At 41.2% G+C, this 19,864-nt stretch overlaps 1 protein-coding gene and 1 long non-coding RNA gene across 9 annotated transcripts in view; one reads left to right on the top strand and one right to left on the bottom strand.

The window, feature by feature from the left end:
* Positions 1-19,864, bottom strand: part of STARD13 (StAR related lipid transfer domain containing 13) — a 530,489-nt gene that overhangs the window by 43,198 nt on the left and 467,427 nt on the right. For all 8 annotated transcript variants that reach the window (XM_077298231.1, XM_077298233.1, XM_077298239.1 and 5 more), the window contains 2 exons: positions 9,052-9,123; positions 5,111-5,192 (listed from right to left, as the gene is read on the bottom strand). In XM_077298231.1, coding sequence (XP_077154346.1) covers positions 5,111-5,192; positions 9,052-9,123 — 154 coding nt within the window. The remainder of the gene's footprint in view (positions 1-5,110; positions 5,193-9,051; positions 9,124-19,864) is intronic.
* Positions 1-19,864, top strand: part of LOC143817105 (uncharacterized) — a 108,686-nt gene that overhangs the window by 5,362 nt on the left and 83,460 nt on the right. The window lies entirely within an intron of this gene.

Genomic DNA, 19,864 nt, shown 5'->3' with positions numbered 1-19,864 from the left:
GCAGTTTTGCCTTGAGGAATGGGCAAAAATTACAGTGGCAAGATGTGGAAAGCTCATAGAGACTTATTCAAAGCGACTTTCAGATGTAATTGCCGCAATAGGAGGCTCTAGAAGGTAGTAGTGAAGCATTCAACAGAGTGCAGCTTTAATTTGTAACAGTTGTGTGATAAAGTGTTTGCCCCATCCTGATTTCCTATTCTTTTGCATGTTTGTCACACCTAAATGTTTCTGATCACCAAACAAATGTAAATATTAGACAAAGATGACACATGTAAACACAAAATGCAGTTTTTAAATGAAGGTCTTTATTATTAAGGGAAAAAGAAATCCAAACCTACAGAGCCCTGTGTGATTGTTCCTCAAACCTAATAACTGGGTGGGCGACCCTTAGCAGCAACAACTGCAATCAAGCATTTGCGATAACTGGCAATTAGTCTATTAAAATGTTTTGGAGGAATTTTGCAGAATTGTTGTAATCAGCCACATTGGAGGGTTTTCGCGCATAAACCACCTTTTTAAGGTCATTCCACAGAATCTCAAACAGATTAAGGTTAGGACTTTGACTAGGCCACTCCAAAGTCTTGATTTTGTTTTTCTTAAGCCATTCAGAGGTGGACTTGCTGTATTGGATCATTGTCCTGCTGCATAACTCAAATGCCCTTCAGTTTGAGGTCACAAACATACGGCTGGACATTCTACTTCAGGAATTTTTAGTAGACAGCAGAATTCATGGTTCCATTTACCACAGCAAATTTTCCAGGTCTTAATGCAGCAAAACAGCCCCAGACCATCACACTACCACCACCATATTTTACTATTGGTATGATGTTCCTTTTCTGAAATGCTGAGTCACTTCTACGCCAGATGTAATGGGACATACTCCTTCCAAAAAGAACAAAACTTGTCTTGTCAATCTACAGAGTATTCTCCCAAAAGTCTTGAGGATCATCCATGTGTTTTCTGACAAAACTGAGATGAGCATTTACGTTCTTATTGCTCAGCAGTGATTATTGTCTTGGAACTCTGCCATGAAGGCCATTTTAGCCCAGTCTCTTTCTTATGGTGGAGTCATGAACACTGATCTTAACTAAGGCAAATGAGGTCTGAAGTTCTTTGGATGTTGTCATGGGGTCTTTTGTGACCTATTGGATAAATTGTCACTGCACTCTTGGGGTAAGTTTGGTAGGCTAGTCATTGTTCTCTGTTATCGCCATTTGTGGATAATGGCTCTCACTCCGGTTTATTGGAGTCCCAAAGCTTGAGAAATGGCTTTATAACATTTTCCAGACTGATAGATTTCAATTACTTTGTTCCTCAATTGTTCCACAATTTCTTTGGCTCATGGCATGATGTCTAGCTTTTGAGGATCTCTTGGTCTACTTCATTTTGTCAGGCAGGCCCTACTTAAGTGATTTCTTGATTGAGAACAGGTGTGGCAGTAATCAGGCCTTCATGTGGCTTGGGAATTTGAACTCAGCTTCCCAATGATGCGATAAACCACAGTAAATTTATGTTTTAAGGTGGGGGGGCAATCACTTGCACATAGGGCCCTGTAAATTTGGATTTCTTCTTCCCATAATAATAAAGATCTTCATTTAAAAACTGCATTTTATGTTTACTTGCGTTTTCTTTGTCAAATATTTAAATTTGTTTGGTGATCTGAAACATTTAAGTGTGACAAACATGCAAAAGAATAGCAAATCAGGAAGGGGAAAAACACTTTTTCACACAACTGTACAGTTCACATTTGTCTTTCTGTTTGGAAGTGATGATCAGTCTTTTGATATTTTTAAATTATAACTGTCATTTTGAGAAAACTTGCAGCAGAGATCCGTGTCCGCCGCTACTGTAGCTTCTACCTTCCCCACTCCATAGAACTTTATGAGCAGCAACTATCATCCTTAGCAATGTGAAAATCTGTCATCACTGAAAACAGATTTTACCCATGAACTGAAAATGAGAGGTCAGTCCAGAAGAAAATTCAGATTTATGTGATAAGATATATTAGAAAGTTTCTTATCTTCACTTGCACTATTGATTTCTAAAATAGAAATTAAAACAAAAGTTATACCCTACGCAAAGCACTTGTCACTTCTTGGAGAACTTAAACATTTAGCACCACACGGAGATCCCATAAAACAATACACTTTTGTTTCAGACATATTTAAAAGTCCATATGCAGTGTACACAGCCTTTGCTGCTATGCATTTTTGTGCAACACCTTTGTGACGCTGAATATTTTCTCCATTATTGGCTGCCAAAGAGACTGGACTCAGAGGCTATCATGGGTCTAACATATTAAATTCCAAGATACTAGTTTGTAAAAGCTCATGCATGTATCTATAGATGATTTCTGGAGTATTAAATTAATTGATATGACTCCTTGAGAAAGCTTTAGGCGAAACGTACGTTGGAGTAGGGGCTCCTCATTTTGGTAGGTCCATCTATGCTTATGCTACATTTTTATGATTTTCACTATTGCTTTTTGGGTGTATTTATATTTTAAGGTTTTTTTCCTTTCTTGTTTGCCTTGATCTTTCATCACTACATTGTTCAAATTTTGCATGAGCTTTTACAAACTCAAGAACAGGACGTGATCTTGCACTGCTGTGAATAGAGAAACGTGCACACATGCCCTGCTCTCAATCCACTTATACTGAAGTACTAGAAATAGCCAAGCAAATGTTCTTGACTATTTTTGAAACTCTGAAAAAAAAAACCAAATAGAGATAGGAATGCATTTTTGGCCGCCCAATTTTTTGCAGTTCCCACATCCGGGGCTCGCAGCCATCAGACATTTATGGATCATCACACAGATTACACTAAAGGCATTAGTAGACAAAAAATTAAAAGTGCAGCTACACTTTAAGCTTGACTTGAAAAAGATTTATGTTGCCCGTATTTATGGTGATAGGATAGTACTCTTCCACTCAAAGGTTATTTTTAGCAGGGATTTTATATTCTGATTTAATATAGATGGCCCATGAACCAGATCATCATCTCTTGAGCAATTTGCAGAATGGTTCACTATGGAGGACATGTCCTTTCCTGTATTACAAAGACAATCCATTGATCGGAATGACAACTGATTAATGGTTAATCTCCCTTATTTTGCTGCTGTAGGAAAAGCATTCACTTCCTACCAGTTTTCCTAATGATGGCTGATGTGATCTGCTTATCGATAAGATACTCATCTAACAAGGATTATCCAATATGGAGTAGCCCTTTAATCAGTATTTCAATAAGCCTATCACGGGTTAGGTTTCCAATGGCAAAATTAAATGACTCTTTATCCTGCTCATCACTAGATACATATGGTAAGATATCATTAAGACAGTACAGGTCAGAGCTCGGTTACCATGTGAATTGCTAATGTCCTTGTTAATAGCAGTAAACCCTCTGGAATTATCACACTTAAGTGTTTATCCCATCACAGCTAATAAGGTTACTAATGGCCAATGCACAGTTACTTATCTGGTAGGTGACCATATAGGATAAATTAATCTCCTGAGGTTGGAAATGTGGACAGTACTAATAGCACATTTCTGAAACTGTATGATAATTGTTAATCCTATCCTCAGTTTGAAAACGTCATTGTATGTAAATGGTGGCTGCTAGATCTACAGGTAATGCATGGATTATCTGTCCTAGTGAGGCAACTTACATGAGCAATGGCTACTAAATAAAGCTGGCCATACACATTAAATGGCTGTTGGCCGCATTATGCTTCGCCTGATCGTTCAGCCAACAGCCATCTTAGTTAAAACTCCCATACATAGCAGCGCTCGCGTGGCTTAGGTCTCCGGTGTGAGAACACTGCCAACATACATGTTGGGCAGGGGCTTATCTCCTGGAGAACAATGCACTTGGCATCCAGTAATTAGGCATACCTGATTGACATCTGCCTCAACAGTTAGGCGGTGCCCCCATGCACATTAGATGGCTGTTGGATGTATGATGCTTCGCCCTCTCGTTCGTCCAACAGGCATCTTAATTAACACTCCCATACATAGTAGCGCTCGCTTGGCTTAGCTCTCCTGTGTTCTTTGTTAAAACACTGCCAACTTACATGTTTGGCAGGGGCTTATGTCCTGAAGAACAATGTGATTGTCATTCAGTAATTAGGCATACCTGATCAACATCTGCCCCAACAATCTGATGGGTGTTGCCCCCATGCACATTAGATGGCTGTTGGCCCGCATAATGCTTCGCTTGATCGTTCTGCCAACAGCCATCTTAGTTAACACTCCTATACATACTAGCCCTCACTTGGTTGAGCGCTCCTGTGTTCTCTGTGAGAACACCACCAAATTACACACTGAGCAGGGGCTGATCTCCTGGAGAACAAGGTTATTAGCATTCACTAATTAGGCATACCTGATCAACATCTCCCCAACAGTCAGTTGGGCAGTGCCCGCCATACACATTAGACCATTGGTCGAACCCGTCGATATCAGCAGATTCAGCCGACATTAGTCTAATATGAACATGGGCCTTAAATCAAGAGCTCATCTTCAATGTTATGAGGAATAGAAGATACAGTACCGATGATGTGCACACACTCATGGGGAAAATTCACTCATCAGTGGGTTATGTATGAAAACTACTCACTAAAGGGTAAGGCTGGGTTCACACGTTGCATATTTGCTGCAGATTTTCCACACGTAAACTAGGCAGGATTTTACTGTAACAGCAAAAGTTGTTCCACTGTTTTACACTACTTTTTACTGATGACCTATCCTACGGTAGGTAGGTTATCAATATTAGATTAGTGGAGGTCTGACACCCCGCAGCTGCCCCGATCAGATGAGCCGCCGGCAATTAGCAGTTGCGAAGCGTAACAGCATAACTATCATCACTATCTCCATTGGGGCTCACAATTTAAATTGTCAGTATGTCTTTGTAGTAGGGGCAGAATCTTGAGTATCCAGAGGAAACCAACACAATCATGAGGATCACGTACAAAACCTTTGAGATGTTGTCTTTGGTGGGGTTTTAATCCAGAGCTGCAGCACTGTCACGCAACAGTGCTAACCATTGAGCCAACGTGGTGTAAAATTATGGTGACTGTTTATAACATTATTTACGAAAACAACAAAGTAAGAATTACCTGCAAAGTGGTTCTACATCGTCTCTATCGAGGAAATCATGATCACGTTTCACTGATCCAATATCGATTGGAAACTGAGAATCTGAAATGATAAATTAAATAGTTGTGGCACATCACTACCTACCCAAGTTTTCCCGAAAACATAACTGATAGTAGCAGAAAAACATAGCACTGTGGGAAAAGCATATGAATTTCATGTTGGCTTGAATCCTTCCATCTCAACTCATAAAAAGTAGTAATTGTGGGGCTGAGTCACCTCTCATGGATAAGCCGTGAGTCAGGATAGTCAAGGTCAATAACCAGGAGAGTACATCATAAACAGAGGGAAGAGACAAAGGCATAGTCAAGTAACAGTCCGAGGTCAAAATACCAGGTGGACCTCAAATCACAGCAAAGGGATTAAACAAACGGATGGTCAGAATGAGGTCCAAGGTCAGGCAGCGATAGATCAACAAGTAAAGCACTAGACATAAAGAAAAAAATCACACTGAGCTGAAGCTACGGCTGACAGCTATCAGGGACTGCTAGCCCAGGTAAGTAGTTGAGTAATGAAAGAAACAGGGAGCACATGATGAGAGCTCAGCACCTCACAGTCTCAGATTGCACGGTTGAGCTGTCAATCAAAACACAGGCAGCTCAGTATGCCCCTGCACTTGACTGGACGATTGAGCTGTCAATCACTGCATATACTGCTCAGCACGCACCTGCATCAAACTGGACAACTGAGCTGTCAATCACTGCACAGATTCCTCAGCAAGCCCCTGCACTAGAAAGGATGACTGAGCTGTCAATCACTGTACAGACAGCTCAGCACACCCCGCACCAGACTGGATGACTGAGCTGCCAATCACTAAGTCATAAGGTTCACTGAGGGGTGGAATCATTACAGTAATCTTATTTATCTTCCAGGGGCTGGACATATAAAATACAGGTGGTTTATTATATATACAAATAGGAATCAATGCTAAAAACACCAAGAAATATGACAGGTACAGGAAACAGGGTGTCCAAAAGGATTTACAGTATTCAAAAGTGAGGGTAGGAGCTGCTTATAGGGTTGTGCAGGGGAAACGGGAATTGCTGGGTACAAGAGTTTAGCAAAAGGTGGGTATTTAGGCTACTTTTGAAGGGTTTGGAGGTGGGGAGACAGATTAGTTGGGGTTGAGTTCCAGAGGTTTTGGGGATGCACGGAAAAACTTTGGAGACAATAAAATGAGGAGAAAGCAAGACAAAAGGAAAGAAAAAGATCACATGAGGATCAGAGGTTACATATGGCGGGAGATTACACTAGAGATGTGTGAAGGGGAATAATTCTCACATGACATTGTTTGGAATATTTTCACTGGGTGATGGGTAATGCTGGTTTTAGATGAGTCAGAAATGAGGGAACAAGTGTTCCTACATTCGTTCCGGACTAGCAATCCAATTAAACAAGCCAACAATTATTTGGACAAACAAGCAGAACGCTCATTTGCCTAGTGCGATGATTTTCAGGCAATGGTGGCAACACATCGTCCTGTTAACATGGCAGTGGTCAGTGGGCCTTGGAAACATGAAAGTTATCATTGGTTTTTCTGAACATGCCTATTATCATTGGTCCTTGTAAACATGAAAGTGAACATTTGTCCTTGTAAATAAGACATTGATCATTGACTATTGTAAACATGGACGTGATCATTGACCTGTGTAATAATGCCACTGAGCATTGGCTTATGTAATAATGGCACTGATCATTGACCTGTGCAATAATGGCACTGATCATTGACCTATGTAATAATGGCACTGAGCATTGGCCTATGTAACAATGGCACTGATCATTGACCTGTGCAATAATGGTACTGAGCATTGGCCTATGTAACAATGGCACTGATCATTGACCTGTGTAATAATGGCACTGAGCATTGGCCTATGTAATAATGGCACTGATCATTGACCTGTGCAATAATGGCACTGAGCATTGGCCTATGTAACAATGGCACTGATCATTGACCTGTGTAATAATGGCACTGATCATTGACCTGTGTAATAGTGGCACTGAGCATTGGCCTATGTAACAATGGCACTGATCATTGGCCTATGTAACAATGGCACTGATCATTGACCTGTGCAATAATGATACTGATCATTGACCTGTGCAATAATGATACTGATCATTGACCTGTGCAATAATGATACTGATCATTGACCTGTGCAATAATAGCACTGAGCATTGGCCTATGTAACAATGGCACTGATCATTGACCTGTGTAATAATTGCACTGATCATTGACCTGTGTAATAATGGCACTGATCATTGACCTGTGCAATAATGGCACTGAGCATTGGCCTATGTAATAATGGCACTGATCATTGACCTGTGTAATAATGGCACTGATCATTGACCTGTGTAATAATGGCACTGAGCATTGGCCTATGTAATAATGGCACTGATCATTGAACGGTGTAATAATGGCACTGAGCATTGGCCTATGTAACAATGGCACTGATCATTGACCTGTGCAATAATGGCACTGAGCATTGGCCTATGTAATAATGGCACTGATCATTGACCTGTGTAATAATGGCACTGAGCATTGGCCTATGTAATAATGGCACTGATCATTGAACGGTGTAATAATGGCACTGAGCATTGGCCTATGTAACAATGGCACTGATCATTGACCTGTGCAATAATGGCACTGAGCATTGGCCTATGTAATAATGGCACTGATCATTGACCTGTGCAATAATGGCACTGAGCATTGGCCTATGTAACAATGGCACTGATCATTGACCTGTGTAATAATTGCACTGATCATTGACATGTGCAATAATGGCACTGATCATTGACCTGTGTAATAATGGCACTGAGCATTGGCCTATGTAATAATGGCACTGATCATCGACCTGTGTAATAATGGCACTGAGCATTGGCCTATGTAATAATGGCACTGATCATTGGCCTATGTAATAATGGCACTGATCATTAACCTGTCTAATAATGGCACTGAACATTGGCCTGTGTAATAATGGCATTGATTATTGGTCCTTGTAAACATGGAAGTGAACATTAGCTCTCATAAATGGGACATTAATCTTTGGCCATTGTAAACATGGCCATGTTCATTGACCTGTGAAATAATGACACTGAGCATTGGCCTATGTAATAATGACACTGAGCATTGGCCTATGTAATAATGGTACTGATAATTGACCTGTGTAATAATGGCACTGAGTACTGGTCCTTGTAAACATGGAAGTGGACATTAGCCCTTGTAAATGGGAAATTGATCTTTAGTCATTGTAAACATGGACGTGATCATTGACCTGTGTAATAATGGCACTGATAATTGGCCTTTGTAATAATAGCACTGATAATTGGCCTTTGCAAATATGCCATCAATCAGTCAGGACCTTTAAGGGTGCTTGTTATGGGCGCAAAAATGCCCTTGTCAAAATACCTGTACAGTTTAGAATGAATCTGCTGGCAGGGGGCAATGCTAGAAGAATCTCTGGCTTAACCTTCCACAGTATTAACATAATTTCATAAAATTCAATTAAGGATACAAAAGTGAAGACTGATTTGTTCAAGTTAATCAGACACCTTTGTAGTCTGCGGCCCTTTCCCCGACATAATCTTTTAACCCACTCTAGCTCTCGAATCCTTGTCATGCAGAGCTCAGTAGGTTTATCCTGCAGACAGGGGTCGGGACACCTTAATTATTTTGCTTATTACATAAATATTATTATTCAGTGCACACCGTTACTACTGTATCAAGGACTGGGTGGTCCTGATGAATGGGAGCCGCTGTTCTCAGGATGACTATGTTTTAGTGGCTGGCATAATTATGGCTGTAAAGCTCATAAAAATCAGCCTTCCTGGGGTGTAAAGTGCGATGGAACAGAATGATGTCATGGATGAAAAGCAAGGCAAATTCCATCAGAAGGCTTGATGGTGTTACCTTCATAGAGCTGAGCATACTGAGGAAATCCAGCCGCCCGTAACCACTCACATGCTTCTTTCGCCTCGAGTTCTGAAAAAAAAAAAAGAAAGAACATAAAGTATTGTGTTGCCTGGACATTCATGCTTTATGGATACAGAACTTCATAAATCATCTGTGATTCTCATAAACAAGGAAGTCGCCAGAATCATAGCAGAGAAAGGAAAATACGTCACGCACAACTTCCTAGCAAACATGCTGCAGTACGACCGTAAGTTACCCAGGCTGAAAACGAGTGCAGAAAATTTATGAAAATATCCAAATATAATCAGAAACCAGGGTTTTTTTTTTTTTTAATTCTAGCAAATAATTTGATTTAAAACCATTACAAAAGCATGACCCTTTACAGAGCTCTCCTGCACCTCTGTGTGCCTCATACAGATAGTCTATGGGGCCATTCGCACATCCGTGATTTTTGCGGGGTGAGAGGTCCGCGCAAAATCGTGAAGACATGTCAGATTTCAATGTCAGTGGGTGGGCAAAAAAAATCGGACTGCACTCAACTGACATTCGAGTGCAATTCGATTTGCACAGACTGACAGAATAGAGAAAGTGGAGATACTTTTTTTTTTAACCCTTTAACGACCAGGAGTTTTTCTCTTTTTTTTTGCTCCCCTTCTTCCCAGAGCCATAACTTTTTTATTTTTTGGTCAATATGGCCATATGAGGGCTTGTTTTTTTGTGGGACAAGTTGTACTTTTGAACGACTCCATTGGTTTTAACATATCGTGTACTGGAAAACGGAAAAAAAATTGCAAGTGCAAAAAAAGTACAACTCCACAGTTGTTGTTTTTTTATCATGTTCACTAAATGCTAAAACTGACCTGCCATTATGATTCTCCGGGTCATTACGAGTTCACAGACACCAAACATGTCTTTATTATTTACGTGGTGAAAAAAAAATCGTTAAAAAATAAAAACAAATGGCGCCATTTTCCGAGACCCGTAGCGTCTTCATTTTCTGTGATCTCTAGTTGGGTCTTACTGTTTGCGTGCCAAGCTGATGTTTTTATTGATACCATTTTGGTGTAGTTACAATCTTTTGATCGCCTGTTATTGCGTTTTATGCAATGTAGCGGCGACCAAAAAAACGCAATTCTGGCGTTTTTAATTTTTTTTCTCATTAAGCTGTTTAGCGATAAGGTTAATTTTTTCTTATATTGATTGATCAGGTGATTCTGCATGCGGCGATACCAAATACGTGTATTTTTGTTTTATTGTTTTAATATGAATGGGATGAAAAAGGGGTGATATAAACTTTTATTTTGTTATTTTTTTAATATTAAAAAAAAAAACATTTCTTTTTACTTTTTGGATGTTTCAATAGTCTCCATTGGAGACTAGAAGCTGCAGTACTTTGATTGCTTGTGCTACACAGGCGATCAGATTGCCTATATATGGGCTCATTTCCACTGGCGAGGAAAACGGACGAGTGCAATCCGATAAAAAATCGAATTGCACTCGGACCAATGTTATTCAATAGGTGTCTTTTCATTTGCGATTTTTTTCTCAGCCGAAATCGGACCGAGAAAAAAATCGCAGCATGCTGCGTATTGCTGCGATTCTCGGATGAGACTCGCCAATGCAAGTCAATGGGTGCGAGAAAAAAATTGCACAGCATTCGCACCATGCGAGTTCTGTCCGATTTTTACGCACCGGAGTCCTTTGAAAAGCCGGTAATTCAGCGCGGTGTACAGTAAAATCACACTGACAGGTTAGAATAGAGTAGATACAGTATGTCAGTGAGACACCTATATATGTATATTTATATTTAATTCAGCGCAAGATAGCATTAAAGCCGCTAATTCAATTGCCGGCTTTTCATTTCTCCTTCCCATACCCGACAGGATATGAGACATGGTTTACATACAGTAAACCATCTCATATCCCCCTTTTTTTTGCATATTCCACACTACTAATGTTAGTAGTGTGTATGTGCAAAATTTCGGCGCTGTAGCTATTAAATTTAAGGGTTAGTTCACGGAAAAAATTGGCGTGGGCTCCCGCGCAATTTTCTCCGCCAGAGTAGTAAAGCCAGTGACTGAGGGCAGATATTAATAGCCTAGAGAGGGTCCATGGTTATTGGCCCCCCCGTGGCTAAAAACATCTGCCCCCAGCCACCCCAGAAAAGGCACATCTGGAAGATGCGCCAATTCTGGCACTTGGCCACTCTCTTCCCACTCCCATGTAGCGGTGGGATATGGGGTAATGAAGGGTTAATGCCACCTTGCTATTGTAAGGTGACATTAAGCCAGATTAATAATGAAGAGGCGTCAATTATGACACCTATCAATTAATAATCCAATTGTATGAAAGGGTAAAAAAAACACACACACACGATTAAAAAGTATTTTAATGAAATAAACACACAGGTTGTTTTAATATTTTATTGCTCTCTCAATCCATGTGTAGACCCTCGCTTGGAAAAAAAATAAACCAACAATATACACACCTTCAGATGACTTGTCACGTCCCACGAGGTAATCCATCTGAAGGGGTTAAAATATTTTACAAGCAGGAGCCCTGCTAATGCAGCTGTGCTTGTGCTTGTAAGCCCCGGGGAATGAAGGAAATGTAGGTCAATGACCTATAGTTACCTTCAGTCGCGGTGATGCGCCCCCTGGTGGATGTCCTCATGAACAGCAGCCTGGGAACTTTTTCCCACGCTCGAGGTCATATGAGCAATTGAATTAGCGGCTTTAATGCTATCTTGCGCTGCATTAAATATAAATATACATATATAGGTGTCTCACTGACATATATATATGTATATATACCTATTCTATGTGTATATATCTAGTCTATTCTAACCTGTCAGTGTGATTTTACTGTACACAGCACTGATTTGCCGGCTTTTCAAAGGACACCGGTGCGTACAAATCGGACAGTAATACGGATGTCATACGGATGATGCAATTAAAAATCGCATTGCACTCGCATTGCACTAGCATGACAATCGCATGACAATCGCATACGCTACATCCCTTTTTTCGGTCCAGATTACGGACCGATTTGTCTCTCGCCAGTGGAAATGAGCCCTATAGCAGAAATGCTCACTTGCTATGAGCACCGACCACAGGGCGGTGCTCATAGCAATCCGGCTATGACAACCATAGAGGTCTGCTGTAGACCTCTGGTTGTCATGCCGACTCATCGGTGACCCGTGATCATGTGACGGGGTCACCGATGGGGGGGATTAGCGACGTGCTTCTTGTATACGTGAATTAAATGCAGCTGTCAGAGATTGACAACGGCTTTTAATTAGTTAACAGCCATGGGTGGATCGCGATTCCACCCACAGCTGTTGCGGGCACATGTCTGCTGTATAGATCAGCTGTCATGTGCCCAGAAAGGTGCGTGCTCCGGGGCTGAGGGGAGTCTGGCATGGGCCTACTATTACGCTCAATTTCGGAAAGGGGTTAATTTCTCAACTATCAAGAAAAAAGGATGCTACTCGGACCAGACTCAGATCAAACTGATCAAACTCTGATCAGAGTCTTGTTGCCATACGTAAAGTATCATTAAAGCTCTGACTCTTCTGCAGCTCATATGTTGAAATCTATATGTTTACATAGTTTCTAAGGTTCAAAATAGAGATGAGTTCATACAGTTGAGCCTAAGTTCCTGTAATATTGTTCCACAGGAAGGCAAAATCCCTCATGAGCCAAAAAAAACTAAACAAATTTTCATATCTTAGGTGGAAAAAATATGTTCCCTTATTCATGTAAGACAGAATAAATCCTTGGATCAATGGCACATCTCGTGTAAATCTAGTATGCATAACATGCACTACCATCACACTCAAAAAAGCATCTGTCCAAAAAAAAAAAAAATCCCCCAAGCAGAAAGCTCTCAAGTGTCACCGCCCTTAGGCTAAGTGCACACGTTAGAGAATTTCCGCGGCGATTCCGCAACTCCTGGGGTATATCGCATGCAGAATTGGCATGCGTTTTCCCGCTAAACACTAGCGTTTTGCAAGCAATCTGTAGCATCGCTTGGAAAACTGATTGACAGGTTGGTCACACTTGTCTATGCAGCATCAATAGTAAAAAGATCTAATGTTAAAAATAATAATAAAAAAAAAAATAGTGATATTCTCATCTTCCGGCGTCCCCCGGCAGTCTTCCCGCTCCTCGCAATGCTCCGGTCCCAATAATGCATTGCGGCAATGACCTCATCACAGGTCATTTTTGCAATGCATTATTGGGAACGGAAGCATCGCGAGGAGCGGGAAGACTGCCGGGGACGCCGGAAGGTGAGAATATCACTATTTTTTATTTTAATTCTTTTTTTTTAACAATATATGGTACCTAGGGCCTGGAGGAGAGTCTCCTCTCCTCCACCCTGGGTACCAACCGCACATGAGCCGCTTACTTCCCGCATGGTGTGCATAGCCCCATGTGGAAAGTAAGCGGATCAATGCATTCCTATGCGGGGATTCCACACAAAGAATGAACATGCTGCGCTTTTTTCCAGAATGCAATTCCGCCTTGGGAAAAAACGCAACATGTGCACAAAAATTGCGGATTGCATTTTAATAATAGGTTGCTTAATGTAAGCGCTTTTTTGGCGGTTTTATCGTGTTTTTACAGCGAAACAAAAAAAACACGAAAAATCCTGAACGTGTGCACCACACAGCCTTACAGTAAAGAATCTCGCATTTGCTGATGAAGAAGCCTTCTCTCTGAAGGATGAAAGGTTGTTATCTTGTATAATTATAGCTTGTAGACTCTGAGCCCTCGCGGGCAGGGTCCTCTCTCCTCCTGTACCAGTTGTGACTTGTATTGTTTAAGATTACTGTACTTGTTTTTTATTATGTATACTCCTCCTCACATGTAAAGCGCAAAGGAATAATTTTCGCTATAATAATAAACAATAATATATACATAAATATATACTGTATATTTTGCTCAGCATAAATGAGTACACCCCAACAGATTTGTCAGAAAACCTTTCGTTTTCTTTCAGATCAACTTCTCTATGGGATACCATACTACAAAATACTCCTGCAAATATGGACCATAGATTGCAAAAAAAATTTATTTTTTAAGTGATTTTTCCAAAAAATTAATTTAAGTCCACGTTGCAAAAAAGAGCACACCCCAATGAAAGTCTTACAAGCAAAGCTAAAGTTAAGACTGCATAATTCTATTTAACAAGAACAACCACAGGTAAGTCATTAAACGGGTATTCAGGACACAGTTGACTATAAAAGGACGTTACTTAAAGGGGTATTCCCATCTCCAATATCCTATGCCAATATGTTGGAGGTGAAATAATTATATTAGGAAATACCTCCAATTAAAAATGTAGTATAGTTCTTCTGATTCCTTCTGATTCACTATGTTGCTTAACCCCATGTGTAAGGTATTGCAGTAGCTTAGGTAACCATGGTTATGACAGCTAACTAACCGTCACTATATGAGTGGTCGCAACCATGGATACCTTAGCTCCTGCAATGCCTTGCATATAAGGTAAGTAACATAGCGAATTAGAAGAACTATACTACATTTCTAATTGGAGGTATTTGCTAATATTATTATTATACCTAGTATAGAGATGGGAATACCCCTTTAACAAAGAAAACCCTTTCCCATTTCATGCTGGCACCTCATGGAAGAGAAATGTGACAAGACCTCAGAAACAAAATATTTTTTTACATAAGAAAGGTGAAGGATACATGATCAGCAAAACTATACTTATTAGTCAGAATACTGGAGCAAAAGTGATACAAAAATTTAAGAAAGATGGAACTGCAACCATCTCACAAAGACGTCCAGGCTGACCATGAATTTGAACACCCAAGCAGAAGCACCTTCTGATCAGAAGGGTTGAAGAAAATTGGCATGCAATTTCACTGCAGTTAGCTAAAGAAGAACACCAAAGCGGGGTGTTTCCCAGGAACATAATACAGCATACACTGCAGAGGAATGGCATGCACGGTTGTCATCCACGAAGCCACTCCTAAAACTCATGCACAAAAAAGCCTGCTTATAATTTGTCAGAACCCATGCTGAAAATATGAAGACTACTGGGACTCTATACTCTGGAGTGATGAGACTAAGATAAATGTTTTAGGAAGTGATGGCTTCAAAACTGTACGACAGCGTAAAGATGAGGAGTACAAAGAAAATGGCTGGAGCCTACAGTGAAGCATGGTGGTGGCAGAATCCTTATGGGGGGGCTGCATGAGTGTTGCTGGTGTTGGTGAGCTACATTTCATTGATAGTGACATGAATTCACAGATGCATTGAAAGAGAAGATGCTACCATCAGTCCGTGCCCTTGGTAGATGTACACATTTCCAACATGACAATGATCTAAAATACACATCTAAGGCCATTGTTACATTTATGAAGAAGAACAGTGGCCAAGTATATCTCCTGATCTGAACCCAACCAAGCACAGGAAAGGCAGGGAAGGCATAGTTTAGCTTTACCACCGGTGACCCACATGACACTGCTCCCGTTTTTTTAAACAAAAGCAATGGAAAGCCGATCAGTGTGAAGGCACTAGTTATGAGGACTTCTGTTTCTATGAGAAATGTCTAATCATTTTCATTTGTCGCTGGATGAAGAGTCGCCTATAGACTGGGTCCACACAAATGTATTTTCTCCATCTGAGTAAAACGGTCCAATTATGCTAATCTCATTCTAATCAGAGTTTGATCAGAGTGGGATCTGTTTCTATCAACTGTGGAGAAAAAAAACGTTTCTCCATCTTCTCCATTCTGTCAGTCCGTGAAATTCATAAACTTTAATGGCCGAGTGCGGTCCAATTCTCAGAGGCAAATCGTGAATGCTGCGATTGTTTCCTTGGACCACACGGTCTGAAGAAAAAAAAATCAAACATGTGCATTGCCTTATTCAATAACATTGGTCCTAGTGCTATACGACTTTTTGATGGATCTCACTCAGACCGAAAACACGGTCATCTACACTTGTCTTAAGACTGATTGGAGGCCATCGAAAAAACTGGAGAGTATGGGAACCAATGATGAAAGTGAATGGTGACTCTTGCTGCAGGGTTTCTGATTGCAGACAAGACAGTCTAGGTCATGGTCAGCCTGGAAGACATTGTTGTAGTTGAGATGAAAAATAACAGTAGTATCGAGAACTCAATTTTGGTAGCCACATGAGTCATGAATTCTGAAGCTCTTGTGTAAGTAATAACAGTCGTAGTAAGAGATGTTCTGGATGTGACGAATGAAGGACTAAGCTGATAGTTACACCAAGAAGTTGGCATGTGACATAGGAACAGTAACAGTACCATCTACATAAACCATCTTTAGAGTCTGTCCTTTGTCCATGGACGTGCGTAATAAAAGATCGCTGGTAGATTAGCTTGATGAGTGATCTTTCCCATGTCTGTGTTAGTGATGGCAGTGCTATAAAGTGTCCTGGAAGGCACAGGGGATTCCGCTAATATACAATCATTTTAAGAAAGATCTCATGTTTCTTCCCCAGCGTAAACAATAAGAAAAAAAACATTGGGAATGTAAAAAGGCTCAAGAAAACTTACAAGCTATATTTTTGCTTAGATGATTTTTTTTAAAGTACAGTAGGACGTGAACGTAAGACACAGCACTAACCCTCCAGCATAAGCACAACTTCAACTGAGACCTTGGAGTTTTGACTAAACACATTAACAATAGTTAGCGGAGCCAATTTGAGAGATCGTTCTTTGGCCCAATGTTTTTGCTGGAAAGCTTCTGCGCCAGCTCATTAGTCTTTATTTACTTAGACAGCAGTTTAATGCCTTGGCCTCTGTGACTCTGTAACATGTGAGAGAACATACAGTTCTTATTAACCAAAAAATACTCTACATATCCTTAAAAGAGCACATCTGCGCCCAAGGAAACTCTGCTGCGGTCAGTCTAAGAGGCTGTCTGATGGACATTGGATTTTATATCTGTCACTATCAAGTTACTATATGGGTCAGAAGAATTTCTGGCAGCTCTAGAAGATTGTGTCTGCCAGATGAAGAAAGAGGAGGGGCAGTCAGGACAATATCACTGATTTATTTATGAGGCTCACAGCGCTTCTCCAGTATAAAACTGTACTTTTATAGTATAAGAGTTCTATAATTATATAATATAACAGCACTATAATGATATAACAGTACTACAATTATATAATATAGCAACACTATACCTATAAAATATAATAGTACTATATAGTACAGACCAAAAGTTTGGACACACTTTCTTATTGAAAGATTTCTCTGTATTTTCATGACTATGAAAATTGTACATTCACACTGAAGGCATCAAAACTATGAATTAACACATGTGGAATTATATACGGTACTTAACAAAAAAGTATGAAACAACTGAAATTATGTCTTATATTCTAGGTTCTTCAAAGTAGCCACCTTTTGCTTTGATGACTGCTTTGCACAATTTTGGCATTCTCTTGATGAGCTTCAAGAGGTAGTCACCGGGAATGGTCTTCCAACAATCTTGAAGGAGTTCCCAAAGATGCTTAGCACTTGTTGGCCCTTTTTTCTTCACTCTGCGGTCCAGCTCACCCCAAACCATATCGACTGGGTTCAGGTCTGGTGACTGGAGGCCAGGTCATCTGGCAAAGCACCCCATCACTCTCCTTCTTGGTCAAATAGCCCTTACACAGCCTGGAGGTGTGTTTGTGATCATTGTCCTGTTGAAAAATAAATGATGGTCCAACTAAACACAAACCGGATGGAATAGCATGCCGCTGCAAGATGCTGTGGTAGCCATGCTGGTTCAGTATGCCTTCAGTTTTGAATAAATCTCCAACAGTGCCATCAGCAAAGCACCCCCACACCATCACACTTCCTCCTCCATGATTCACGGTGGGAACCAGGCATGTAGAGTCCATCCGTTCACCTTTTCTGCGTCGCACAAAGACACGGTGGTTGGAACCAAAGATCTCAAATTTGGACTCATCAGACCAAAGCACAGATTTCCACTGGTCTAATGTCCATTCCTTGTGTTCTTTAGCCCAAACAAGTCTCTTCTGCTTGTTGCCTGTCCTTAGCAGTGGTTTCCTAGCAGCTATCTTACCATGAAGGCCTGCTGCACAAAGTCTCCTCTTAGCAGTTATTGTAGAGATGTGTCTGCTGCTAGAACTCTGTGTGGCATTGACCTGGTCTCTAATCTGAGCTGCTGTTAAACTACGATTTCTGAGGATGGTGACTCGGATAAACTTATCCTCAGAAGCAGAGGTGACTCTTGGTCTTCCTTTTCTGGGGCGGTCCTCATGTGAGTCAGTTTCTTTATAGCACTTGATGGTTTTTGCCACTGCACTTGGGGGCACTTTCAAAGTTTGCCCAATTTTTCGGACTGACTGACCTTCATATCAATGATGGTGACTTTTTTTTTTTTTTTTACTTAGCTGCTTTTTTCTTGCCATAATACAAATTCTAACAGTCTATCCAGTAGGACTATTAGTTGTGTATCCACCAGACTTCTGCACAACACAACTGATGGTCCCAACCCCAATATAAGGCAAGAAATCCCACTTATTAACCCCTTAACGACCGCCGATACACCTTTTAACGGTGGCAGTTAAGGGTACTTAAACCACAGCGCCGTTAATTAACGGCGCTGTGGAAAAAGTGAATAGAGCCCCCCAGAGTCGGATTTTCTCTGGGGTCTTGGTTGCCGGGGGTAGCCGAGACCCCAGAGAACATGATTCGGGGGGGGTTTTACCGACCCCCGAGTTGCGATCGCCAGTAATTAACTGTTTACCGGCGGTCGCAATGCCATTTAATTTCTCTGTCCTCCGATGTGATCGCACATCAGAGGACAGAGAAATGGGGTCCCCGATCACCCCCCAATACTCACCTGTCTCCCCCGGTGCTCCTCGTGGCTCTTGTTCCGGGAAAAAAATGGCGGGCTGTTATGACCCCAATGGCGAGGGTCTCAGAGGAACGTGGAAGTCTGCAGAATACAAAAATCCAGCTCATAGGGCAGTGGTAACTGGGTTGACCATATATCTACTCCTAACGCCAACACTAGAAGTAGCCGGGGATCATTCCTACGTTGATTCTAGATGACACGCGCCAGCCGGAGAATCTAGCTACCCCTAGTAGAGGAAAACAAAGACCTTTCTTGCCTCCAGAGAAGGGGACCCCAAAGCTGGATAGAAGCCCCCCACAAATAATGACGGTGAGGTAAGAGGAAATGACAAACACAGAAATGAACCAGGTTTAGCACAGAGAGGCCCGCTTACTGATAGCAGAATAAAGAAAGGTAACTTATATGGTCAACAAAAACCCTATCAAAATCCACACTGGAAATTCAAGAACCCCCGAACCGTCTAACGGTCCGGGGGGAGAACACCAGCCCCCTAGAGCTTCCAGCAAAGGTCAGGATATAGATTTGGAACAAGCTGGACAAAAATACAAAACCAAAACAAATAGCAAAAAGCAAAAGGCAGACTTAGCTGATATAACTGGAACCAGGATCAGTAGACAAGAGCACAGCAGACTAGCTCTGATAACTACGTTGCCAGGCATTGAACTGAAGGTCCAGGGAGCTTATATAGCAACACCCCTAACTAACGACCCAGGTGCGGATAAAAGGAATGACAGAAAAACCAGAGTCAAAAAACTAGTAACCACTAGAGGGAGCAAAAAGCAAATTCACAACAGTACCCCCCCCTTAGTGAGGGGTCACCGAACCCTCACCACGACCACCAGGGCGATCAGGATGAGCGGCATGAAAGGCACGAACTAAATCGGCCGCATGAACATCAGAGGCGACCACCCAGGAATTATCCTCCTGACCATAG

Source organism: Ranitomeya variabilis, chromosome 3 (assembly GCF_051348905.1).
Source record: "Ranitomeya variabilis isolate aRanVar5 chromosome 3, aRanVar5.hap1, whole genome shotgun sequence".
NCBI classification, from domain to species: Eukaryota; Metazoa; Chordata; class Amphibia; order Anura; family Dendrobatidae; genus Ranitomeya; species Ranitomeya variabilis.
Note: the sequence above shows the minus strand (reverse complement) of the source record. Positions and strands in the feature narration are given on the sequence as shown.